Here is a 27149-nt window from a genome sequence, read left to right as displayed (position 1 = left end):
AATGACCTAAAACCTAGGGAAACATTTGTTAAAAAAAGGTATTTAAATAGTTATTTGTTTTTATTGATCTCTACAATTTTGTTTTATTTTCTAGCATTTAAAATAATAGATAAACCTCTCAATCCCCAAAACATGTCACTACAACTCTACCGGGTTACTACTGGGGCAAGCCAATTTGCCTTCCCTAAGTACTTTAAACAATGCATAAACATCAAGTTTTGCAGTATAAATGGCTTGCTTTATGTTTCATCATTGATAAAAAAGTTCAATGTCAACACAAACTTGAAGGATGTGTGGCAATTTGTCGTTTTTAAAGAGTTTTTCATGGTTGCAAAGGCAAAGGAGCAAATGCCACCATAATTCAAGAACAACTCAGGCGATAGGCTAACCATGTTTGACAATGACAACATGCCCGGTCAATTCAAGTGATCAGTCTGCCGCAAATAGGTTACAATGTGTGTGGGCACTAAATTCGATTGTTGTTTATAGTTACAACAACTTGCCGAAGTTTGTACACTAGACCAAGATATCCGATCGTGTGAGTGAGAACAGAAAAGAGGGGCAAGTGGCAGCAGGAGCAGCATCTACGGAAACGTTTTTGCGTAGTCTAGAGAAGGCTGGGTTGTTTACCTATCAGGAAGACACGTCCGGAGAATTCGGCCAAGCAGCCACTCCATTAAAATAAAGCCTGGGAAACACTTTTCTGGGAAACATCCAATGTACCATTTTAGTTTAAAGAGGTGTTAAAACAAATGTACGTTTGGTCCTGTAAAATCTATTGGGATGTTGATACCAGATACTTTACACATGTGAGCAGTAAATAGTCTCTTTCAGAATAAGAGTTCATACTTAAATCTCAAATGAAAGTTTATGAAGTTTATTCATGTTTCAGATCACAAAAATCCAGCAATGAGAAAGGTAGGTTATTCGTTTAGCTAGGCTATTCATCACATTTTTCTGTTTTGTTTTGCAGGAGTTGTCATGGTGTTCTGTTCCTCTTTCCCTCCGGCATGTGTGTACTACCTGTTGTGGTCTGTGTCCTACATTTTGTTCCCAACAACACTATGGAGCTGCAAAGTGTAGTAGGCATTAAAGGCCTTGCTACAAATTCACACTCGCACATGGCTTGTCAACGGGCTGTCCAGTGGGGTTAACTAAAGCGCCCAGACTGCTGCTGCCTACAGCGGATCGAAACGGGACGTAAGAGGACGTTGTAATGTTTTTGTAAGATTGAACTGCCTTCTTCATCATGAACACTTGATGGATAATGTACTGTACCTTAGCCATTTTGTTTTTGAATAAGATAGGGTTTGGGTATCTGTAGCTATTATGTTTGTACAATACAACTGCAGAGTCGTACTGTACTGCCTAGTGTGTGTGTGTGTGTGTGTGTACTGTATCATCCTTATGCACAAATTGTGCTTGAGGTTACTACAACAATAATACAAAAAAGTATTTTCAGTCATTAATAAAGTAATTGAGTAGCAGTTTTTACTGTAAAGAATGAAAAAATGTAAAGTTTTTGCATAAAAAAAAAACATGGCCCCCCCCTTTTTTTCTGAACATAGATTCAAACTACATTCAAACATATGGCATGCTCTCAATTTGTAAGATATTTGTAATACAAAAAAAGTTTCATTATATTGCAGATACAAACGAAGTCCATTAAATCATGTTTTTTTAATTATGGAAGACACTACCATCTCGAGATCTTGTGTTCTACTGTACTTAAAATAACTACCAAAGTGATTGTACATAAGAATTGTGTGGATATGGGATTGTTGAGAAATATTGTTTTATTTTCCCATCAACTGCATTCTTTAATTGGAATAGTATTTTTTTCTTCTTTAAAAAATTCTAGCCATTTTCAGACAAGATTAGTTTGCTTTTATTGCTAGCAAAATGTAACCGTGCTTTAATTTAAGAGTGTTTACGTTCCCACCAGATATACAGTGCCCTCTGTAATTATTGGGACAATTAAGCATTTTTTCTTCTTTTGGCTCTATACTTGGTTTGGATTTGAACTCAAACAATGACTATGAGGTTAAAGTGCAGACTGTCAGCTTTAATGTGAAGGTATTTCATCGATACTGGGTGAACTGTTTAGAAATTACATCACTTTTTCAACAACAAAAACAAGAAATTCGTGTGTGTAGTAAAACATTACATTTTTGGTCCCATATTTGTAGCACGCAATAATTACATCAAGCTTTTGACTCTAAAAAATGTTGGTTGCATTTGCTGTTTTGTTTTGTTTGTTTCATATGGTTTTGTGCCCAATAGAAATGAATGGTTCATGATGTATTGTGTCATTGGAGTCACTTTTCCTGTGAATAGAGATGTTTCTAAGCACTTGGTAGAACACATTGTAGCACAGATAATCCTGAATGAGTCGTGAATAAAAATGATAACCGCCCCTGTTATTGTAATGGTGAAAGGTTAGCATGTCTTGTGGGGTCTGATACTTTTTCACTCATTATTCATGGTTCATTTGGGATTATCTGTAATCGTGGTAGCATCCACATTGATATAGAAGTGTTTAGAAACATTATTTTCAATAAAAGTCAAACAAATTACACAATACATTATTTACCATTCATTTCTATTGGGCAGAAAATAATCTGAACACAACTAAAACAAAGAGCAAATGCATCCAACAAAGTTGTAGAGTCACAAGCTTGACGTAGTCATGGTGTGCTATGAATATGGGACCAAATAGTACTTTTTACTACTTTAATACACAAGTGAATTTTGTCCCTCTCATTTTAGGGGAGCAATGTACAAAAAGTCCTGTCATTTCTAAACGGTGAACCTGCTATGGATTAAATACCCTCAAGTTAAAGCTGAGGGTCTGCACTTTAACCTCAAAGTCATTGTTTGATTTCAAATCAAACTTTTGGAGTATAGAGTCAATAGAAGAAAATGCTTCACTGTTCCAATAATTACAGAAGGCACTGTATATTAAAATGATCATAGGCTAGCTTTGGTGAATACAATAATGGGCATTCATATAAAATGACTGGGTTCTCAGTTCTCTTATTAAATGCCCACACCAGTAGAAATCCACTTTTTTCTAGCTGAAAGACGATGGCCAGAGTTTCCCCATGAAGTTTCACAATGATTTAAGTCCAAGTATATTTGGGCTTGAAGTGACATCTGAAATGCCCACTTTTCCCAAATCCGTGTGAATGCGGTCTTTTCCTAAGACGTACACATTATTTTCAGCCTCCGTTTTGTTTCAGGGCTGGGTTTTATTTGAATGTTACCACCCACCACCAGCATGACTTTGTTAATGATTTAGAAACCGCTGCAAAAGTATTCATCTTGGACCATGTTGAGCCGAACAGTCCTCTCTCCACTTGACTGCCTGAACCATGGAGCATATTAAAATACTTGTTTTTATTTTACCATAAAATTATCATAAGCCATTGGATAATTTTGTCGATTTTCGCTGTAATATATATATATATATGTGGTATATTGCGTGATATGTTAGCATTTCGCAAACCCGCTACCACTGTCACCTCAAGATGAACGGGTTTGCTTCACTACACGCGCCACTGCTTTGATTGGTGTAATGTTGGCAAGAAACCACAAATGTCTATACAGATAATGAAAATGGACCCGCAAAAAAAATATTTTAGGAACTTCTAGACGAATTGGTTATTTAGCCACAAAAACCGCCGCGTGCGCAACTATGGGGTATAATAGACGGGGTTAGCTTAGATTGTTGACAACAAAACTATATTTCATCTCCAATGTTTATTGAAAACAAATACATTTGCACAATGAACACGTGTCTCTCATACATCGTTGTTGGTTAGCTAACAAGCGACTTTTAGCCAAATTAGCATGATATGAAATCAGTCGAAACACTTCAAAACAAGGCACGGTATCAAGAACAAAAAACTAGCTGAAACGAGCCATTTACGATTCCCCACACATGGTAGTCTCATTGATGCTAGCTATCTGCCCATCCAGAATCACGACACACGGACTTCTGCCCCATTGAAGCGTGCATTGTTGTCGCGACGTCAGTTAACCCATCTAAAGTTACATGTTATGTGTGTCGTGTCATTTCCCTTCCACTGTGAGAACCATGAGCACGGACAGACTTGGTTTTGCAGTGCCGCAGCTGAAACCTGCCAGCAGACTACCTAACAAAGTTTGCACCGTGTCCATTACAATGTAGACAAACGCATATCACCTATCTTTCAATAGTTATCCATATTTAACGGAGCTTCACCTTATTCATTCGAACTATTTCAATGGCGGATTCGCAGACGCAATTTATGGCCGATCCCAAAACTTGAGATAACATATGGCGAAGTCAAAGATAAGCCAGTGGTTTCCATATGTGGCAAAGTTGTCCCTAAACCAATGCCTATGACAAATCCAGCTCCAGAACGAGCTATAGAGCCAGCTGGCTAATCTTTTGAATAAGGTGTAGTAAAAAACACGAGGTTAGAAAGACACAGCTGTCAGTGTCCTTATTCGTTGATGTTTATCAACTCCACATCGACAGTCCCACCCTCAATTTGCGAATATGTATGTATATGTATCCTTCGTCATTCTTTGGTGGTCGACCCTAAATGTGCATTTCCTCTTTAGGATGGGAAATTACGTTGAAATACTGGCGGAAACTTCCTCTGGGGGGGGGCTCCTTTAAAGCAGGGGTTACCAAACCTTTTCACTCAGGCGGGGGGGAACACCCTGCGCCCTGTATATTTCTATGGGCACAAGCACTATTCATTACATAAACTGTTCACACCCCTCTTGTTAGCAGAGAGAATGACATGTCTATGTATTCATGTGATATTTGAAAGATTCAAACATTACAAAATCTATGGGCAAAGAAACCTAACGTTAGCTGACATGGGCTAGTTGATCTGGACATTCCCGACAAGTTATAAATAGCTCACTAAGCAAGGTATTCAATGACACATGAAAACTGATGATGCATTTCGACATTTCACCTCGTGCATTCTACTAATACTCTTGAAATTTGTAAGTTGAAAGCCGGACTGCGTTCCCCCTTGGGTGAGCCTCACAGTTTGGGAATCACTGCTTTAAAGGCCCAGTGCAGTAAAAAACATGAATTTTCTGTGTGATATATGTCCACACTACAAGGTTGGAATAATACAGTGAAATTGTGAAAATTATAATCGCCTTTTAGTGTGAGAGCTGTTTGAAAAGAGCCTGTTTTGGTGGGATGGAGTTTTGGCCTGCCTGGTGACATCACCAGACAGTAAATTAGTTAATTGACCAATAAGAAAGAGTTCCAATTCTCTCTGCCAATAACAGCTAGTTTCCCTCTCCCCACTCTGACAGTCCTTTTAATTTGACTTACACATGACATTGTGGTCAGACTTGTGAACATAGCTTTATATTTGGTGTTTGCGCACCTCTGCTTCTGTTTTAGAAGGCTTTACATCATTTAAAAAATGCTTTACCATCCCAATGCTTTTATTAACCTAAGGTACAGTGAATAGTTAAACATTTTTTTTTGGTTCAGTTGATAACCTGTACCCTTTCACACTATAGTGCCAGCCCGAACCATTCTGTGCTGGCTTAGATGTATTCCTTTCCCGCTGTCATTTCCACTACGATTTCAACAACTATAGTGGGTGTGTAACCAGTCCTGCACAGATCATCTTGGCTTGGTTCGGCTCACCTCAGCTCAGTAGTGTGAAAAAGCTTTGGGGTTACTTTTAAGCGTGAGTCATGAGGACAAAATGTTGTCCGGAATATTCCTGTTCTTGATCCATTTCCGCATGCCAGGGTGTGTTATTCTGAAAATGGTGGTTTGTACCTCTCTTTAGAATTTTAGATATGAGTGTGCGATGGAGACAATGTGATGATGGGTTTGTTTTGAATTGGCTTAAGAGACAATAGCAACAGGACAGTAAAACTATAAATGTCACCTCCACGCCATCCAAACGGCTTGTTTGTTGGCATCGCGGTCAATGATAAGCAATGTTATGAAAATCAACAGTGTTGAGTGTGTGCAGGACACTTTTACATATCGTGATCAGTGACTTCAAGACAGTCTCATTGTGGGCATTAACTGTATGGCTACAATATTACATGTCTCATTACTAATGTTAAAGGCACAGGAGTGATCCTCACCAAATTATAAACTAGTAAAACATCTTATGAAGATCTCTATTTTAAATTCTGTAAATGTTTTGACAATTAAAGTGGTGATATAATGACTTGCCTGGTTTCATGACACTGGGGACAATATGACATCAAGAACACTATTCTTACATTTGTACAATTTCTTAAAATATGTTTACTTGTGATGGCCTAAAAATTTGAGTAGACAATAACAATATAGTGGCAGATCTTTTTCTCCTGACATCCATTTATGTGCTAAAAGGGACACATTCAAATATGCAATCTTACAATAAGGCTTTGTTGCATCCTCCATACAATACTTCCACACCCTCATGCACCCTCATTATGTCAACCCATTTACAACATTTCATTTCAGCATCATAAAATAATCTCCCTGAAAGTTTATAACACATTTGATACCACAGTACAGTACACATCAACCTAAAATCAACTACAGCCATGCTTTGTCATGGACTCACCCCTTGCTTCTAGCTTCTTCATTCATGAATGTGATGCCTTGGACTATATATTTAGGGCAGCACACCTGCCCTCTTGATGTAGTCAGTGATGTCCATGTCCTCTGGGATGTAGATATCTTTAGTGCCAGCAAGGTATGTGTAAGACCCCAGAAGCTTGATGATGGCGGAGAACACAGGCCGGTCCTTGAAGCTCCACATCCAGCAGTACTTCATCAGGTCATACCTGGAGAGAGAGAGAGACCGGTGAATAGAATAGAATGAGAGAGCGTAATTAGATTTAATATCAGCTACAACATGGAGGCATTACACAGCTAATAATGGGCTTTACATTGGCTATGGCATAATTACATGTATATTCTTATGGTTTAATGTGAATATTTATAGACAGAATGTTTTTGGCCAGGGACGGCACAGACTTACAAGGGTCCCCCACAGTTGTCTGGCCTCTTCATCCTGTATGATTTCTGTAGGTGGAGGAACACACGCTCCGGCTCCAGATCAGGGTAGGGGGGAGAGCCTGAGGGAGCGATATGAAAAATAAATTAAATATTGAAGACTACTGAAACAAAAACAAACAAAAAACCTAATTGAAAATATTGTTGTCTTATTGTAGAGGTAGGCCTACATTTCCAAATGACTTGAATCAGATATCAGCAAAGTAACAGTTACCCAATGTGATCAATTCATACAGAAAGATTCCAAAAGACCATCTGAGGGGGAGAGAACACAAGTTATCAAGCATGTTGAGATGTTACAAAAAACAACTGAAAGTCATGTAGAAATATTATGTCAGAACGTTAATAAAATCAAACAAACATTTGGTTAATGTACACTCTACACTATGGGCCAGATTCCCAAGCACAGGTTAAGTTTAGTCCTGGGCTTAATCTGTGTCCGGGAAAGGGGCCTAAATGACCCAAAACTCACACATCACTCCTGTCAGTGGTTGGGTGCTTCATCATCCTCTCTGGAGCCTGCCATTTGAGAGGGACCTCAGCTGTTCTCCGATTGGCCAGTTTGTCATTCTGGCACCTGCGATAGGCCAGTTTGTCAGTCTGGTGCTGGCGGATCTCGAAGGCCAGGCCCAATCCAGATACCCTCACAGAGAACCCTGGACCAATCAGGATGTTCTGTGCAGCAACATTACCATGTACAAGCCTGTGCTCTGACAACAGATAGTCCTGAAAGAAGATTGTAGAAAAAAAGAGATCGTAATAATAATGATGTGCTTGAATGCAGAAACCTGGATAGAATTGATGTGATACTTTAAATTGCTTGGATTACATGCTCAAAGTCATTGTATTCTAGCAACTGACTGCAGTACCAATATTCTCCATGAGGTGTCGTTTATTGACGATGAAACTGTTGTAAATCACATTGGTATCCTATATGCACCTAGGACATTACACTGTATTCACTGCAAAGAGCTTGTTGTGGTACTGTATTTTGGCCTTCCATTGGATATTAGATCTCTCCAAATGCTACATAAAATCACTTACCAGGCCTGCTGCCACCTGCTTTGCCACCAAAAACACTGATCTCTCTGAAAAGTGTTGCAGTGGATCCAAGGGCTCCGAATCACTCTGGAGAACAGGGAAATTAATTATTATTCCGTCAACTCAGGGGGATGCTCAGTATTCAATTTCTGAAATTAAAGTGACCAATTATTTATCTGTAGACCATTCAATTAATGACTTCAATTTGAATTAAATGTAACTGAAAAATGGAATAATGAATTATTATCATATTGGGAATAGAAATACAGTATTATTCATATTCAACATGCTTGATTCGTGAGGGCTCTGGTGAGTATGATTTCCAATGTATTTGTTACAGCAAATAAACTTGAACTTAAAGTCCCACCCATTGTTGTCTTACATTTCTCAGGGTCCAGAGGTAGTGCAGAAGGTTGCCAGGACTACAGGCCTCCAGTACCAGGTACATAGGTAGTCTCTGTGTCTGACAGTACAGCATCCGGACCAGGTTCTGGTGTTTACACACGGTACCATGGAAAAGAATCCAGTCAACAAACTTCTTTGCCTCAGGCTGATTTATGCCTCCTGAAAGGAGATTTTGTATTTATTTTTTTACATTTATTCAACTAGGCAAGTCAGTTGAGAACAAATGATTATTTACAATAACGGACTACCCTGGCCAAACTCTAACCCGGACGACCCTGGGCCAATTGTGCGCCGCCCTATGGGACTTCCAATCACGGCCGGTTGTGACATAGCCTGGAATCGAACCAGGGTCTGTAGTGATGCCTTTAGTACTGAGATGCAGTGCCTTAGACCCCTGCACCACTTGGACCAAAGTTTTTAACTTCTTAAAGAAGGAACAAAACCATAAAAATCCTAATCCATTGCAGTGGGATCCTCTAGGAGTAAAATGTAAAAATTCTGTATGTTTTTATCTGCGAGGTACACACAACTCTCCCATAACTCAAACTTGCTTGGTTCAATATCTCCAAAAACATGCAGCAATGTCCCACACACAGCCTGTATAAAACTGTACAAGCATATACCTCGGAGTGTCTTGACCACTACAGCACTGGGTATATCCTTTCTTCTTATTGTGCCTCTGCAGATAGGACCATAGTGGCCAGTCTGCCAGAACTCCAGCCCCTCCAGAGTACATTCTCCTGGGATCTCCCACAGACTCACTGGGCTACTGGACACGCACTCCTGACCTGCTGGACGCAACGCAGTACTGTGCTAAACATTTGTGATGACATGCATTTGAATTGCAACTTGAAGTTGTTTCTTGAGGTTGATATTTTAATGTTTTTACAATGTCCTGTGCCTTGCTTGGCAGTAGAGGGCTCATGTTAGTCATGGATCAGAGTGTGCATACTGATGCAGTGTTGGTATGAACAGGAACAGATTTCATTAACAATTATTTTTACATCATAATTCACTGTGGTGAATTCACTAGACAATATTACAGATCTAACACAGGTTGATGTTTCCAATAGGTTTAAGTTTACCACGATTGGTGTAATGGGCAGGGATGGAGGTCCTCTCTGGTGCTGCTCTTCTTCTATGGAAGAGACTGCACAGTATGCTGGTCACAACAACCACTGTGCTGAGAGCCAGGAGAGTGGGGATAATGATCACAGCTAATGTGCCTGATCCTTCCTCATCTGAATACATACACACAGTTCAGATGGTATGAGGGGAACACAACACAATCACTGTAACTGGTGCAGTCAGACAGACAACTGGTGCGTTAAACTTGGCTCTTGTTGCACATCTAATATTTTATCTGAGCTGGTGTTGATGAGAGACTGTTGTAGTTTACACATGGGAACATAAAAGACTTACAGCACAGAGGGTCTGAGGTGTTGTTGCATGGAGACGCCTGCACATCCATAGATTACAGGTGGTTCTTACCATTTCTCACATCTTCAGGAAGAGAGATTGATCCAACATAAGGCCTATGAATGGAAGAATATAATCAACATAGTATTCTTTTGGTCTATAAACACTTTTATGATGGGAGCATCCATTCAGAGCAAGTCAGGTAAAAGCTATAATGGTTGACCAGCAAAAAAATCATAATAATGCTGGTAATATACAATAATTGCACCACATCAATACAGGATGATAAATCAGGTGTAGTTAGTTGACTTTAACAATATGCCTACTAATTGGTCTTCCAAGCAAGACAGAGAACTGTAAGAACAGCGTGTCCTCACAGATACCAAATGAAATGGAAGTTATGGACACCGGCAACTTACCAGGGAGATATCAAGGAAATGTGTCTCCATATGCCTACCTGTAATATTTGAGTGAGCTCTCGTGACAACAGCTTTTAGAAAATACACACTTTTCTAACGTCGAATGCCCTCTGCTCTGGCTGAGCGGCCATAGCCATGAAGGTGACCGCGGTAAGTTGACTGACTGTTAATTATTAACACGAGGACATTTTGTGACTAACTATTTATTTAACTACTGAGATAATACTGAGTAAACGTGATGTTATATTTGTCTAGTACGCCTTTTCTGCTTTTCGTATGTGTCCTCCATTCACAGGTGTCCCCATCATAGACTTCGATAGTATCTATCATGTCGTTTGTGAGAGCATGGATAGCACGATTGAGGCCATCTCCATAGTGGTGGCGTGGAGTCCCATGCCGAAAAAATGTGAACATTTTCAAATACTTGTGAATATAAATTATTTGCCAAATATATTTTCATACAAATGTATGTATTCCAAATACTGTACATTTACAAATGTATGTCACGCATTTAAATACATTTCAAAATGCGTACAAAATGTTTTATTTTTTGGGGATATATTTATTAACATGTATCCTAATTCCCAAAATATTTTTTCCGTATGGGGTCTACCGTTTCCGGAAACTATATCACCATTCATTTTGTGGACTCGGTTCATTCAAACATCGTTTTAAGCTTTGTTTTACTATTGACAGTTACAGCAGATTGTTGGGGGATTGGTTATCGATTTGCTTTACTTGAATATTAGTGATGGGCATTCTGGGTCTTTTCAGTGAGCCGGCTCGTTCGGCTCAGCTCACCAAAAAGAGCTCTATTGGCTCCCAAAAGGCTCTTTAGAAAATGTTTTGTATTTTTTCAAGTCAAACAATTTGCGATAGTTTGACTATGATTGGTTTTAAAACAATTCTTATTAAATGAAATCATACTCTATCTTAACCACAATGTATTTAAAAATGCTTTGGTTTGTTATGAAAAATAATGCTATTAAACATTTGTATTTAAAGTATAACTTTTTAATGTATATAAACAAAGTGCATATAAATCGAATAATTAAAAGCGAATACAATCTGAATAATAGAATATTGCACCATATCAAAGAAAAATAAATAACAATGTGCAAAACTGCAGCATCCCACTTAAAACATTAAACTGGTCTCTTTTTTCTCTCCTTTATTGCCATGTTTATAACCAACAGCACACAGCAATGCTGACCAGATTTTTCTTTTGAGAGAATTGCATTCAGAAATGCAAGCTGCCTTACTTGAGGGGCCGATGCGGTTTCTTATCTCAGTAATTATTTGTCCCGTTTTCGAGAAGACCCTCTGAGGGAACGGATGTGGCCACTATGCAGAGTCTCCCTGTCATGACTTTAGTAAGTCGTGGGTAGACAGAGGCCTTGTTCTTCCACCAGCTCAGAGGATCTGCAGATCTTGGGAGGGGCTCCTCCAAATAGGATCGGATCTCCATTATGGCATATGCTGAGGGATTCCTTCGTGCTGCATCCCCAGTTGCTCTCTCGTCAAACAGCAGACGTTTGTGGCATTATTGCTGGGGCTTCTGCTCCATCTGATCCCTCTTCTTCCTGTTGCCCTGGTGCCTGAGCCAGCTGACTGCTGGGGCTGTCCCTCCCTGCTGCTGAGGTTATTCTTGAAGAGCCTCATCAATCGCTCTGGCATCACTGAAGGCTAACTTCTTAAACCTGGGGTCAAGTGCAGCGGTTTCTGATAGCACGTTATTATATTCCATTCTGCGGAACTTTCTGTTCATTGATGAACATAGGGTGTCCATCAACTCTCACATGTCCTGTGGTTACATTTGCTTCTCTCTGGCGGCTGGCTGTGATTCGCTGCAGACCCTTACACAGGAGTCTGCAGCTGAAAAGAGTGAACAGTAACTTATTAGTTCAGGTTCATGTTTTGTCTACTGATACTAAAATATAATTTCAAAATCAAATGTATTTATATAGCCCTTCTTACATCAGCTGATATATCAAAGTGCTGTACAGAAACCCAGCCTAAAACCCCAAAAAGCAAGCAATGCAGGTGTAGAAGCACGGTGGCTAGGAAAAACTCCCTAGAAAGTCCCAAACCTAGGACGAAACCTAGAGAGGAACCAGGCTATGAGGGATGGCCAGTCCTCTTCTGGCTGTGCCGAGTGGAGATTATAACAGAACATGGCCAAGATGTTCAAATGTTCATAAATGACCAGCATGGTCAAATAATAATAATAATAATAATCCCAGTAGTTGATTACTGAGGTGCAACAAGTCAGCACCTCAGGAGTAAATGTCAGTTGGCTTTTCATAGCCGATCATTGAGAGTATCTCTACCGCTCCTGCTGTCTCTAGAGAGTTGAAAACAGCAGGTCTGGGACAGGTAGCACTTCCAGTGAACAGGTCAGAGTTCCATAGCCGCAGGCAGAACAGTTAAAACTGGAGCAGCAGCACGGCCAGGTGGACTGGGGACAGCAATGAGTCATCATGCAAGGTAGTCCTGAGGCATGGTCCTAGGGCTCAGGTCCTCCGAGAGAGAAAGAGAGAATTAGAGAGAGCATACTTAAATTCACACCAGATAAGACAGGAGAAATACTCCAGATATAACAGACTGACCTTAGCCCACAAACTACTGCAGCATAAGTACTGGAGGCTGAGACAGGAGGGGTCAGGAGACACTGTGGCCCCATCCGAAGATACCACCGGACAGGGCCAAACAGGCAGGATATAACCCCACCCATTTTGCCAAAGCACAGCCCTCACACCACTAGAGGGATATCTTCAACCACCAACTTACCATCCTGAGACAAGGCCGAGTATAGCCCACAAAGATCTCTGCCATGGCACAATCCAAGGGGGGGGGGGGGGGACGCCAACCCAGACAGGAAGACCACGTCAGCGACTCAACCCACTCAAGTGACGCACCCCTCCTAGGGATGGCATGGAAGAGCACCAGTGACTCAGCGCCTGTAATAGAGTTAGAGGTGAGAGAGGTAAGAGATGAGTCTTCAGTAAAGACTTAAAGGTTGAGACCGAGTCTGCGTCTCTCACATGGGTAGGCAGACCATTCCATAAAAATGGAGCTCTATAGGAGAAAGCCCTGCCTACATTCTCATCTACTGCTCATATACATATATAATACTGTATTAAATAATGTAGTAATAACTGCTTACTGTACCTCTCCACAGTGACCTGCTCAAAGGGTTCCAGGACTCTGCACACCTCCTCCACCATCTCCCATTCCTCTTGGGTCAGAGCATCAACAGGTGCATTGACAATGGCCAGGGTAGAGATGATGGCATCCTTTGACTCAAGAAACCGCTTCAACATATAATATGTTGAATTCCACCTTGTAGTGCAATCTTGTTTTAGGCCTCAGCTCAGGCATCCCCATCTGGCGTTGTGTAAACTTTCATTTTTCAGCACCTACTGTGCTCCTGTGGAAGTATTTCACAGCTGCTTTCACTTTGTCCACAGTGGGCTTCATCACCTTCAGAGCATCTCTTACAATCAGGTTGATTGTGTGGGCAAGACATGGATGATGGGTCCATTTAAACATTTTCATGGCTTTGGTTATGTTAGCTGCATTGTCGCTAACACATCAGACCACTTTTCCATCTACTTGCCTTTCTCTGGCCACTCTCAACAGTTCCTCTGCCAAGTTCTCTGAGGTGTCTGTTGCTGAACTCAAAGCAGTCCAGAAGACAGCTAGACATCGAAAAATCTTCAATGAAGTGAAATGTAAGAACTGGTTACCCTTGATGTCCAGCAGTCAGTTGTAAGGCAAGCTGCAGTAGCTTTTTGGACTCTTTCCTGCGCTGAAGCCTGTGTAATTTCTAAAACCTCTGTCCTCCACGATTGAAAATGGCTGCAAAAATGGTGTCAATCATTTTAGCCAATGCAATATTAATTTGGCCTTGTTTTGCTACAGACATAAACTGGTCCATAGAAGACTGCGTTGCTGTGGGTCATGGAGTAGGCCTAATTGACTGTCTCCCACTATCACCAGCAGGCCCACTAGCTAGCTTCACAGTTGGGTGCACAGTTCGCATATGCCGGTGTAGGTTGTGCGTAGAACCGGCTTGATATGATATTTTGTTTTGGCAAATGCTACACTGTGCTCTAACATTGTCTACATTATTAAAATGCATCCAAATGCTACACTGTGCTCTAACATTGTCTACATTATTAAAATGCATCCAAATGCTACACTGTGCTCTAACATTGTCTACATTATTAAAATGCATCCAAATGCTACACTGTGCTCTAACATTGTCTACATTATTAAAATGCATCCAAATGCTACTGTGCTTCCGACTCATTTCCCAGCTGTTGTTTTCATAGCAGCCGAGGAGAGAGAGGAAGGACAGCTAAGTGTGTGACTGTGAGTGAGTTGGCTCGTCCCTCCCTCATGCATCACTTGACACTGTGTGTCTGACAGGAACAACAGGTGAGGCTGTTAGTCTGAGCAGATAGTCAGAACAAATGTGTGTGCTTGAGCATTTAGGCCTATATTATTTAATACATGTTTTTGTTCTTTGGATTAGTTAATTACATTAATTTAAATCTTTTGATTTATTCATATCTTTATTGTTTTTATAAATAGATTTGTCTCTTCTGATATGCGAGCCGGCTTCCAATGTTCACCTACAAGAGCCTTAGAGCCGACTCGTTCGCGAACGACCCATCACTATTAGTCATCTGATTTATTCGTTTTGGTCTCTGAACCTTACGCCGCCAGCTCCTGATATCAGGGCATAAAAAAATGATAATATGATTCCTTAATTAGCCAAGTTGCATGTGCACCCAGCTATATATTTTTAGGTTTTCATTGTAAATAAGAATTTGTTCTTAACTGACTTGTCTAGTTAAATAAAATCAATACAAATAGTTTTCCCTGGCTAAATTAGCTGGCTAGCTGAACTATGCCACTTTTCATAAATACTGCACCCTCCTCTTCAAAACTTATTTGTTAGTTATACAATCATGTAACTAAGAATGTTGCTGGAAAGAAAATTGAAAATGATTAATTGTTTTGTTCCATTGTCATGACTGTATTGAGCTATCTGTCGTAAGACAAGGGCGATGAAGGATATCAATGCTACTTAACAAGGATCCAAGTTCATTTTGTGTTAACGGGCAACCTCTCCCTGCTTGGCTCGATGGGATATGTAGTGATTTTGCCAACACAGCTAGATATGTACAGTCTTGTACCCTTAACCTTTTTATTAAACTGACTATCGTATTTGTTGATTTAAATCAAGCTTTATTCATATAATGAGTAATCCAGGAATGTCACTAGTTAATTGAGATGAGAAACCTCGAAAACAGCAACTCTACAGAGCGCCAAGGACTACAATGAATGGCAAAATTACTTCCGGACACGAAGGGTCCAAGCTCCCCCTCCTCCTCACCACCCTATTTTGAACTAGTCAGAGATCTGTGGTATATAATGACGATAACCTGCAGTTATGGAATGTTTGCTCACAAGTATGATTAATTGGCTGATCCCTCCTGGTGACCTGGATGGAATTTTGTGATCCTTCCTTAACCCATAGGATGTCCCACCCAGTCGACTACTTCAAAAAGGTACAAGTCTGTTGACAATGGGGTCATTACACCTTGATTGACTTGTGAGGATGATAACACAATTTATTTTCATCATTAGCCAAGTCTGTTGGTGTTCTACCCAAAGTTGCAAAGGAAATGTTGTGATCTACACTGAACATATATTTCAAAGATTTTACAGTTCAGTTCATATAAGGAAATAAGTCAATGGAAAAAATTCACTAGGCCCTAATGTATGGATTTCACATGACTGGGCATACAGTTGGTCAGATACCAGAACCAGTCAGTATCTGGTGTGGCCATTTACCTCAGACAGCGCAACACATCTCCTTCGCATACAGTTGATCTGGCTGTTGATTTTGGCCTGTGGAATGTTGTCCCATTCCTCTTCAATGGCTGTGCGAAGTTGCTGGATATTGGCAGGAACTGGAACACTATCGTACATGTCGATCCAGAGCATCCCAAACACGCTCATTGGGTGACATGTCTGGTGTGCAGGCCATGGAAGAACTGGGGCATTTTCAGCTTCCAGGAAATGTGTACAGATCCTTGAGACATGGGGCCGTGCATTATCACGCTGAAACTTCAGAAGGTGGTGGATGAATGGCATGACAATGGGCCTCAGGATCTCGTCACAGTATCTCTGTGCATTCAATTTGCCATCGATAAAATGCAATTCTGTCCATAGCTCATGTCTGCCCACACCATTATCCCAGCTCCACCATGGGGTACTCGGTTCATAGCATTGACATCAGCAAGCCACTCTCCCACACGATGCCATCTGGCCGGTACAGCTGAAACCGGGATTCATTCGTGAAGAGTACACTTCGATGGCCACTGGCATGCTGGAGAAGGTGAGCACTTGCCCACTGAAGTTTGTTACGACACCAAACTGCAGTCAGGTCAAAACCCTGGTGAGGACGACGAGCACGCAGATGAGTTTCCCTGAGACGCTTTCTGAATTGTTTGCAGATATTTTTTTGGTTGTGCAAACCCACAGTTTGTCTGTGGCTGTTTCAGACGATCCGCAGGTGAAGAAGCCGGATGTGGAGGTCCTGGGCTGGCGTGGTTAAACGTGGTCTGCAATGTTAAGGCAGTTTGGATTTACTGCCAAATTCTCTAAAACAACGTTGGATGCTGCTTATGGTAGAGAAATGAACATTCAATACTCTGGCAACAGCTCTGGTGGACATTCCTGCAGTCAGCATGCCAATTGCACGCTCCCTCAACTTGAGACATCTGTGGTGTTTTATTTCAGTTCCACAAAGTTGGGACCAACATTTTACATATTGTGTTTTTATATTTTTGTTCAGTTTATTCACCAAACACGAGACTAACAAAATGGATAAAAGGTTGACGATATAGCAGAAACAGCAGCATCTAGTGGTCAACCTGGTACTTTCACAGTACTTTATGGTAAACTAGGGATTTTAATTACATTACATATCATTTCTCTGAACCATCACTGGATTCACAGGAAATACATTACATGGCATGGAGAATCAATACTCCAAGCCATAGCGTCATACTACTTGCCAAGCATAGAGCACTGATACTGTATACTGGTTGGATTGGCATGGGATGTGGGTGGCTTGAAATAAAATGTCAAAAAGATTCCTCATGTCTTATTGGTAGGAAGAAGTCAAAATCAGATGTTGAATACTATAGTTATTGAACATCTGAATCATTAAAATGAAAATTGCCAATTTGGGTGATATCAATTGGCTTACTTTCTCAGATCAATTACATTTCAACAAAATAAAATGTATTTGTCACATGCTCTGAATACAATAATACCTTACTTAGAATGCAGTTTTAAGAAAATATTTACTAAAACTAAAAAGTAACACTAAAATAACAATGAGCCTTTTGGTCTTAGACTTGGAGCTCCTGTACCTCTTGCTTGGGTGACTGGAATCTTTGACAATTGTTTTTTTATTTTATTTTTGCCTTCCTCTGACACCGCCTAGTGTATATAGGTCCTGGATGGCAGAAGGCTTGCCCCCAGTGATCTACTGGGCTGTACGCACTACCTTCTGTAGCGCCTTATGGTCGGATGCCGAGCAGTTGCCATACCAGGCGCTGATGCAACCTGTCAGGATGGTGCAGTTGTAGAACTTAGAGGAGCTGGGGTTCCATGCCAAATCTTTTCAGTTTCCTGTTTCCACTTTTCAGTGCCCTCTTCACAACTTTCTTGGTGTGTTCCAGGAATTCTGAAATTCCAATGTTACCTGTTTCTATCTAAAGAAACGATTTCAGAACAATCTGAGAAGGTTTCATGGCTCGCTGAAATGACAAGTGGTCTTCCCAAATGCAGTGGCAATTTTAACATGTAAATCTTGGTGGGGCAAACAAAAACAATGTGGGATGCATGCCAACAAAGCCCCTACACTACACTAAACAATACATGAACTATAATGGTGACAAATGGTGCCCACAAACTGTTAGTGCCTACCTAAAGCTGTCCCAACACCTTACCACTGCTACACCTGGCTTTTAGTGGAGCCTTGTCTGGCAGCGAAACAGTTCATTTAGCCTCATTTACTGCCTTTAAAAACAAAACACAAAGCTGACTTGCTTAAACGAATGTGCATCCTACTGACAATTGAGATGGACAAACTGGCATAAGAGGACGACAAGTGCTTCTACACCTGCATTGCTTGCTGTTTGGGGTTTTAGGTTGGGTTTCTGTACAGCACTATGATAGATCAGCTGATGTAAGAAGGGCTATATAAATACATTTGATAAGAGGCAGTCCGTAATTTCGATTGACATTTATTGAGTTAGCGACAACTATTTGTTCAGCATTTTTGAAATGTACAGCAAAAGAATTCCGAACATGGGCCATTCTTAGTGTACTCCCTGTACACCAAGTCAGAATAAATAAAGGGGCATATAAACAGAACATGAAAGCTCTTACAATATTCTGTGATTACATTTCTCTAAAACAGGTTATAGGCAACGTGTGCACCACCAAGGTAGAACAGTAGGCGAAGTTAAGAGGTGAAAATAGACCAAATGATTAGGGTGAAGCACATTGAACGCCGTTTGGGTCTTTGCGTGTCAAAAAAGATACACGTCATAACACTATCAGGTGTTAAATAAGCTTTTAATTTGACACGTCAAATGACACAATTCTATTATAGAATGTTGTGTGTGTGCTGAATTTTTGTACGTGCAAGTCAAGCGCCACCACTAAAAAAAAACACAGCCACTCCATTGAATAGCAGGCTAACGTTAGTGGTTGCTTTGCAATGCTTGCAGTTAGCCACTGATTCCTTCCAAACGACTCATTGTTGAATTTGTAATTTCCTACTTGTTGTGCAATCTTTATGTCCAATAGCCGATGAGCACCAGTACATTTTATCGATAATTTCTCTTCGATATTTCTCTTCATATAAAAAGGATTTGCCAGTAGATTATCGACTTGATTCATGAGGACTGCTAGCTAAGACTTTGAAAGTAAGATGTTGACACGATTAGTCCAATCAAAGCTACTGTACATATAATGTGATTTGATGTCCTTTTATCTGTGGCCAATGACCTTGAGCCATCTTGGAAGGGCACTTCTTGGAAGGGCACTATGGCAGGACCCAAAGGGCTGAAATGTTGGATGTCTACCCTTACTAAAGACTTAAACTTGGCGATGACGTACTGTCCCCAAGAGTGAACACTGAGCCAATCACGACGCAATTCTCCTATTTTCTGCTGGCTCGCCCCACCACCACAGAAAGCACTGAGCTAGGCTGAAACACCTGCATTTTGGAGCTGCCTTAAGAAAACAAAAAAGAGACTGTATGCAGCTTTATTAACTGAATGATATATATTTTTTACATTGTTTGCAAACTGATATGTGACACGTATTATTGTCAAAATAACATGCAAAACAGGCAAACCCAAAAATGTGGAGCTCAATGTGTGGCTCCACTGCCCCAATAACATCACATCAACCTAGGCTATCAAGAACACAGATACGAAATAGACAGTTCATATTCAGACATTAATGTTTTAGTCCATGATTAGGGAAATTCATGGAGGAGAAGCGCATTTGTAAACTGGTTCACACAGGTTGCGATGCATCTGGAACTAAAGGGCTTTTCAATCATACTAATGTGTGATGGCTTAGCCAATTTGTCCCCCTGTCCAGATGCATCACAAGGTACATGAAGGAAGTTGAGCAGTTGAAGATCCTGCTCCACATCCTTTCCAAACACTCCACTAAAATTGCCTCGCACTCACAGGGTAAAACAAAGTGCAGCTCCATTTCATTATAATCACAATTTAATCAACACCTATCTATTTGTTATTTGTGACATCCTGGACCTACCATTTGGTTTTGAGTTACTGAAATCAAACCTTATGATTTGAATGAAAAGTATTTGAATGAACATGAAAAGGTGAATGTAAGAAGCACACATCATTTATCATATTTTCAAATAGGCTACATGTCATTAAACAGCATTTAAAAACTCTAAATAGGTCAGGAGCCAGACGGGGAGCCTAAGAAGGAACAAAAATGTATTATTTTGGCTACATTATTTAAAGGTTTTAGCCTATACAAAGATATACATTGTGGAGCATGTACGAGGGCAACACAATAGGCTGGTAGGGACATAAAGCATTCAGCATTTAAACAACATTTTGTTGTATTAAATTATTACAGACTATAAATTGCGCATATAGGCTGAATTTCATTTTTTTTAAAATGTATTTCATTTGAAGTAAAATTACTTTTAGTTATTTTCTTTTTTTGAGAGGGCGGCGGCTGCAGTCTGTGGCTTCAGGCTCATGGGGGGGTGCTTAGAGAGCAGGCCAGCAGCAGAGAATATCCTCTCCACACTTGCAGAGCCACTGGGGATGCTAAACACCCTTTTGGTCACTCTTGCCAGGGTGGGCAGAGATGCAGTTGTATTTTTCTAGGGGAAGGTCTAAATGTTTTTAGGCAAAATAACCCAATCAAAACGGAAAGATCCTTGAACATGGGAATATGCCAGGCCTACTGGGCCAAAGTCAATTATGGCCTATTGTATAGATAAAAGAACAAAAATGAAGGAAACGTTTTAAGAGATCTGATTTTTAGTTTCTAACTGATTGTCTTATCATAGCAAAGTATTTATCTCCCCACGTCGTTCCTTTTAGCATGTACACAGCATGCTTTCGGGATACGTGTCTTTTTGAATAGCACAATGATTCTTTAGTTGTGGACACTACATCACCTCTCTTGGTCCCCATCTTTGTAAGTCACCTTTATTTTGCATCTGTGTGTTTTATCAGTTTCTTTATGAAAATATTTAGCGAACTCCATCCATGACTGTAGCTAAAGCAAGGGGCTATAGCAGCCGGGGGGGGAGTTAGAATCGTCCTAAGGGCCTGTGTACTAATACAACTAACATTGTCTTGTTTTTGTCAAAAAGTAAACATCCAGAGAGCCTCTGTATTGTGCCCCCCCCTATTTACATGAAATGATTTGGTCCTGCCCCCAAACCAGGCACGACTTGCTAGCAGTGAGTTGTGAGTGAGGAGTGCCGGTAGAGCATCATGTCTCAGCTTCCTAAAGAAACATCTGGCTTCCAAAAACTAAAAGAAAGACAAAAGAAAGGGTGACAGTATGTCACCCAATTTTTCAGAGGAAGGTGGGTGTAGTCCGTGAGTAGTGGAAATTAAACTGTTAGCTTAGTCCATAGTGAAATGGGCTACTTTTGCTCCCCTAACATTAGTTACTTAATATCTTCACAGAAAATTGAGTGTTTACATTTCGCTCCTCTTTCAGCCGACATTTAATCAAAGCAGGCAAACTTTTAGCAAGCTATTCATACTAAATCAGTTTCCCTGCCCAATAGATGCAGCTTCAGGCTCAGCAGCCCTGTCACCCCATACCCCTGAACCAGCCCTGTCTCCCCATACCCCTGAACCAGCCCTACTCTCAACTGAAGGAGGTGAGCAGCATTGTGTTGAATGACATGTCAGTTGGCATAATTGCAGGTACTGCAATGCGATTCTCCAGTCAGGAAAAATCTCACTTGACACGGAGATGCAGGCTCTTAGAGATGGATGGGAATCTCTCCTGTCTGAGGCAACACTGATTGCTACGCAAATGGATGTTGCACCTCAATTTAGCAAGGAACACCGCCGCCAGAGGAAAAGGAAGAGATTCCACAATGAGATCTCTCAAGAGGAGACGGCTAAGGACAGTGCAAAAACGGGGTTTCGGAACAGTGTTTTTTTACTGCTATGGACAACATAAGTGACTTGGTTCCACACCACTGCAAAAATGGTAGAATAATTTATCTTCTAGTATCTTCTAAGATGCAGCTGCAAAGCATTTTTGGACAAGTGTGTATCGCTTTATGTATTATTTGCACATTGCCTGTGAATGTTGCTGGTGGCGAGAGCTTTCAGTAAGCTAAAACTGATAAACTATTTGAGGTCCACTATGTCCCAGGACAGGCTTTGCAGTCAGTTAGCTAGAAAGCTGGACTTCAAAGACTTGATCAGGGACTTTGCTAGCAAGAAGGATTATCTCTTGATGAGGAAGGCTGTGCAAGGGCCAGTGATGACTGTTAAATGGCATGGTTGTGGATATTGGATCACTACACACATGATGCCCACAGCTTGAGAACATGATATATCTCAAAGTAATGGCTGGATTGCCATACAACAGATTTCTTCCGTCACGATGTCCCTCTAAGGCCTTTCTGCTATCTTGCTAGCCCTAGCCCGCTAGCTGTCTGAATCGCAGTGTCTCCAGCCCGCCTAGCTACTCACTGGACCCCTATGATCACTCGGCTACGCATGCCTCTCCCTAATGTCAATATGCATTGTAGAGCCTGTAGCCCAGCTCAGTACACCTTAGCTAACCCTTTAGTTCCACCTCCCACACATGCGGTGACCTCACCTGGTTTAAGTGATCTTTCTAGAGATGACATCTCTCTCATCGTCACTCAATACATAGGTTTACCTCCACTGTATTCACATCCTACCACGTCCTTTGTCTGTACATTATGCCTTGAATCTATTCTACCTTGCCCAGAAACCTGCTCCTTTTACTCTCTGTTCCGAACGTACTAGATGACCAGTTTATATAGGCTTTAGCCATACCCTTATCCTACTCCTGCTATGTTCCTCTGGTGATGTAGAGCTTAGTCCAGGTCCTGCAGTGCCTAGCTCCACTCCAATGCACTATCATTTGTTGACTTCTGTAACCGTAAAGGCCTTGATTTCATGCATGTTAACATTAGAAGCCTCCTCCCTAAGTCTGTTTTATTCACTGCCAACCCGGATGTCCTAGCCGTGTCTGAATCCTGGCTTAGGAAGACCACCAAAAACCCTGAAATGTCCATCCGTAACTATAACATTTTCTGACAAGATAGAACTACCAAAGGGGGCGGAGTTGGCCTGCAGAGTTATGTCTTACTATCCAGGTCTGTGCCCAGACAATTTGAGTTTCTACTTTAAAAAAAATCCACCTTTCCAGAAACAAGTTTCTCACCATTGCCACATGCTATAGACCATCTTCTGCCCCCAGCTGTGCCCTGGACACCATATGTGAATAGATTGCCCCCCCCATCTATCTGCAGAGCTTCTGCTGTTAGGTGACCTAAACTGGGACATGCTTAACACCCCGGCCATCCTACAATCTAAGCTTGATGCCCTCAATCTCACACAAATTATCAATGAACCTACCAGGTACAACGCCACATCTGTAAACACGGGCACCCTCATAGATATCATCCTAACCAAACTGCCCTCCCAAATACAGCTCTGCTGTCTTCAACCAGGATCTCAGCGATCACGACCAACCCGCATCACTGTCAAACGCTCCCCAAAACACTTCAGCGAGCAGGCCTTTCTAATCGACCTGGCCCTGGTATCCTGGAAGGATATTGACCTCATTTGCATCCTGTAGCACAAACTCCAAAAAGTTCTGGGACACTAAAGTCCATGGAGAATAAGAGCACCTCCTCCCAGCTGCCCACTGCACTGAGGCTAGGAAACACTGTCACCACCGATAAATCAATGATAATTGAGAATTTTAATAAGCATTTTTCTACGGCTGGCCATGCTTTCCACCTGGCTACCCCTACCCCGGTCAACAGCCCTGCACTCCCCACAGCAACTCGCCCAAGCCTCCCCCATTTCTACTTCACCCAAATCCAGATGGCTGATGTTCTGAAAGAGCTGCAAAATCAGGACCCCTACAAATCAGCCGGGCTAGACAATCTGGTCCTTCTCTTTCTAAAAATATCCACAACCCCTATTTCTAGTCTGTTCAACCTCTTTCGTATCGTCTGAGATCCCCAAAGATTGGAAAGCTGCTGCGGTCATCTCCCTTTTCAAAGGGGAAGACACTCTAGACCCAAACTGCTACAGACCTATATCTATCCTAACCTGCCTTTCTAAGGTTTTCATAAGCCAAGTTAACAAACAGATCACCGACCATTTTGAATCCCACGGGAACCTTCTCCACTATGCAATCTGGTTTCCGAGCTGGTGATGGGTTCACCTCAGCCACGCTCAAGGTCCTAAACGATATCATAACTGCCATTGACATGGCCAAGGCTTTTGACTCTGTCAATCACCACATTCTTATCGGCAGACTCAACAGCCTTGGTTTCTCAAATGACTGTCTCGCCTGGTTCACCAACTACTTCTCAGATAGAGTTCAGTGTGTCAAATCGGAGGACCTGTTGCCCGGAACTCTGGCAGTCTCTATGGGGGTACACAGGGTTCAATTCTCCGGCCGACTCTCTTCTCTGTATACATCAATGATGTCACTCTTGCTGCTGGTGATTCTCTGATCCACATCTACGAAGACGACACCATTCTGTATACTTCTGGCCCTTCTTTGGACTCTGTGTTAACCAACCTCCAGACGAGCTTCAATGCCATACAACTCTCCTTCCGTGGCCTCCAACTACTCTTAAATGCGAGTAAAACTAAATGCATGCTCTTCAACCGATCGCTGCCCACACCTGCCTGCCCGTCAAGCATCACTACTCTGGACGGTTCTGACTTAGAATATGTGGACAACTACAAATACCTAGGTGCCTGGTTAGACTGTAAACTCTCCTTCCAGACTCACATTAAGCATCTCCAATCCAAAATTAAATCTAGAATCTGCTTTCTATTTCGCAACAAAGCGTCCTTCACTCATGCTGCCAAACACCTTCGTAAAACTGACTACCTACAGCTCAGCGTTCAACACCATAGTACCCTCAAAGTTCATCACTAAGCTAAGGATCCTGGAACTAAACACCTCCCTCTGCAACTGGATCCTGGACTTCCTGACGGGCCGCCCCCAGGTGGTGAGGGTAGGTAGCAACACATCTGCCACGCTGATCCTCAACACTGGAGCCCCCCAGGGGTGCATGCTCAGTCCCCTCCTGTACTCCCTGTTCACCCAGCACTGCATGGCCAGGCACGACTCCCACACCATCATTCATTTTGCAGATGACACAACAGTGGTAGACCTGATCACAGACAACGACGAGAGAGCCTATAGGGAGGAAGTCAGAGACCTGGCCGGGTGGTGCCAGAATAACAACCTATCCCTCAACGTAACCAAGACTAAGGAGATTATCATGGACTACAGGAAAAGGAGGTCCGAGCACGCCTCCATTCTCATCGACAGGGCTGTAGTGGAGCAGGTTGAGAGCTTCAAGTTCCTTGTTGTCCACATCAACAACAAACTAGAGTGGTCCAAACACACCAAGACAGTCGTGAAGAGGGCACAACAATGCCTATTCCCCCTCAGGAAACTATAGAATTGGCATAGGTCCTGAGATCCTCAAAAGGTTCTACAGCTGCAACATCGAGAGCATCCTGACTGGTTGCATCACTGCCTGGTACGGCAATTGCTCAGCCTCTGACCGCAAGCCACTACAGAGGGCATTGCGTACGGCCCAGTACATCACTGGGGCTAAGCTGCCTGCCATCCAGGACCTCTACACCAGGTGGTGTCAGAGGAAGGCCCTAAAAATTGTCAAAGACCCCAGCCACCCCAGTCATAGACTGTTCTCTCTACTACCGCATGGCAAGCGGCACCGGAGTGCCAAGTCTAGGACAAAAAGGCTTTTCAACAGTTTTTACCCCCAAGCCATAAGACTCCTCAACAGGTAATCAAATGGCTACCCGGACTATTTGCACTGTGTGCCCCATGCTGCTGCTACTCTGTTTATCATATATGCATAGTCACTTTAACTATACACTCATGTACATACTACCTCAATTGGGCCGACCAACCAGTGCTCCTGCACATTGGCCACCCTCCAACCCTCTCCCTCACTAACTTTAAGCACCAGCTGTCCGAGCAGCTCACAGATCACTGCATCTGTAAATAGCCCATCCAACTACCTCATCCCCATACTGTATTTATTTATTTTGCACCCCAGTATCTCTAATTGCACATTCTTCTTCTGCACATCTATCACTCCAGTGTTTAATTGCTATTCTAATTATTTCGCCACTATGGCCAATTGCCTTACCTCCCTTATCCTACCTCATTTGCACACACTGTATATCAACTTTTTCTATTGTATTATTGACTGTTGTTTGTGTCACTTTGCTTTATCTTGGCCAGGTCGCAGTTGTAAATGAGAACTTGTTCTCAATTAGCCTACCTGGTTAAATAAAGGTGAAATACAAAAAAACAAGTAGGCATGCTTTAAGCTCATGAAGTGAGCGCTATTAGAGCGTCCAACATGTGGGAACCGCGCTCCAGTGAAATTGGGCATGCTCCGTTCACATATTCTGATCAGAACTAGGTTTACTGTTCGTCAATATAGGCCTCGTGCATTAACACATTTTCAGGATCTACATGATTTAACCACAAGATGGCACAGTCACGCAATAATTGACCAAATGAGTATGACTGGACATCCCTCTATAGACGACTAGAGAAAATAGATAGGCTTTTTCTGTTGGCCCTAAAGTATTAAAACCGTGATTAGTCCACGTGGAATTACCTTCAGCGAATGCATTTGTAATTGCACTGACTTGTTTAATTTATTACTGCTAATTTGTACCATTCAATTACAAACCAGTAACATAACTATCTACCAATTTAGTTGCGCGCATCTGCAGGCTACAAGAAGAATGTGATATTGTTGCAATAGTTCACCTACTGGGCGCTCTCGATTTACCTGCTTTGCGTGCCGGGTCCCAAAACGTTCCCAAAGAACGACTGAGAACTCTGTCTATCCGCACGCTTGGCGACGTAAATTAACCGCGTCCATGGAAAGGGGACTGTGA

At 41.7% G+C, this 27149-nt stretch overlaps 2 protein-coding genes across 9 annotated transcripts in view; one reads left to right on the top strand and one right to left on the bottom strand.

Moving 5' to 3' along the window:
- Positions 1–6212, top strand: part of tmem269 (transmembrane protein 269) — a 34878-nt gene extending 28666 nt beyond the window's left edge. For all 4 annotated transcript variants that reach the window (XM_021616595.2, XM_021616593.2, XM_021616594.2 and 1 more), the window contains one exon: positions 974–6212. In XM_021616595.2, the coding sequence (XP_021472270.1) occupies positions 974–1083 (110 nt within the window). In that variant the 3' untranslated portion in view covers positions 1084–6212. The remainder of the gene's footprint in view (positions 1–973) is intronic.
- Positions 1795–27063, bottom strand: si:ch73-206d17.1 (tyrosine-protein kinase STYK1). 5 transcript variants are annotated; one of them, XM_036988579.1, is made up of 10 exons: positions 27041–27063; positions 9923–10035; positions 9586–9741; positions 9124–9291; positions 8478–8659; positions 8099–8182; positions 7527–7780; positions 7269–7309; positions 7020–7116; positions 1795–6822 (listed from the first exon to the last, which is right to left on the bottom strand). In XM_036988579.1, exons 2-10 carry the CDS (start codon positions 9969–9971, stop codon positions 6651–6653), a joined length of 1203 nt encoding a protein of 400 aa, XP_036844474.1. In that variant the 5' UTR covers positions 9972–10035; positions 27041–27063; the 3' UTR covers positions 1795–6650. The 5 variants fall into 5 exon arrangements, with proteins under 5 accessions (XP_036844474.1, XP_021472265.2, XP_021472264.2 ...); XM_021616590.2 differs by lacking the exon at positions 27041–27063 and adding an exon at positions 10339–10726; XM_021616589.2 differs by lacking the exon at positions 27041–27063 and adding an exon at positions 10377–10726.
- Positions 27064–27149: the final 86 nt, after the last annotated feature.

This window comes from Oncorhynchus mykiss, chromosome 9, assembly GCF_013265735.2.
Source record: "Oncorhynchus mykiss isolate Arlee chromosome 9, USDA_OmykA_1.1, whole genome shotgun sequence".
NCBI classification, from domain to species: Eukaryota; Metazoa; Chordata; class Actinopteri; order Salmoniformes; family Salmonidae; genus Oncorhynchus; species Oncorhynchus mykiss.
This window is presented reverse-complemented; position numbering and strand designations above follow the sequence as displayed.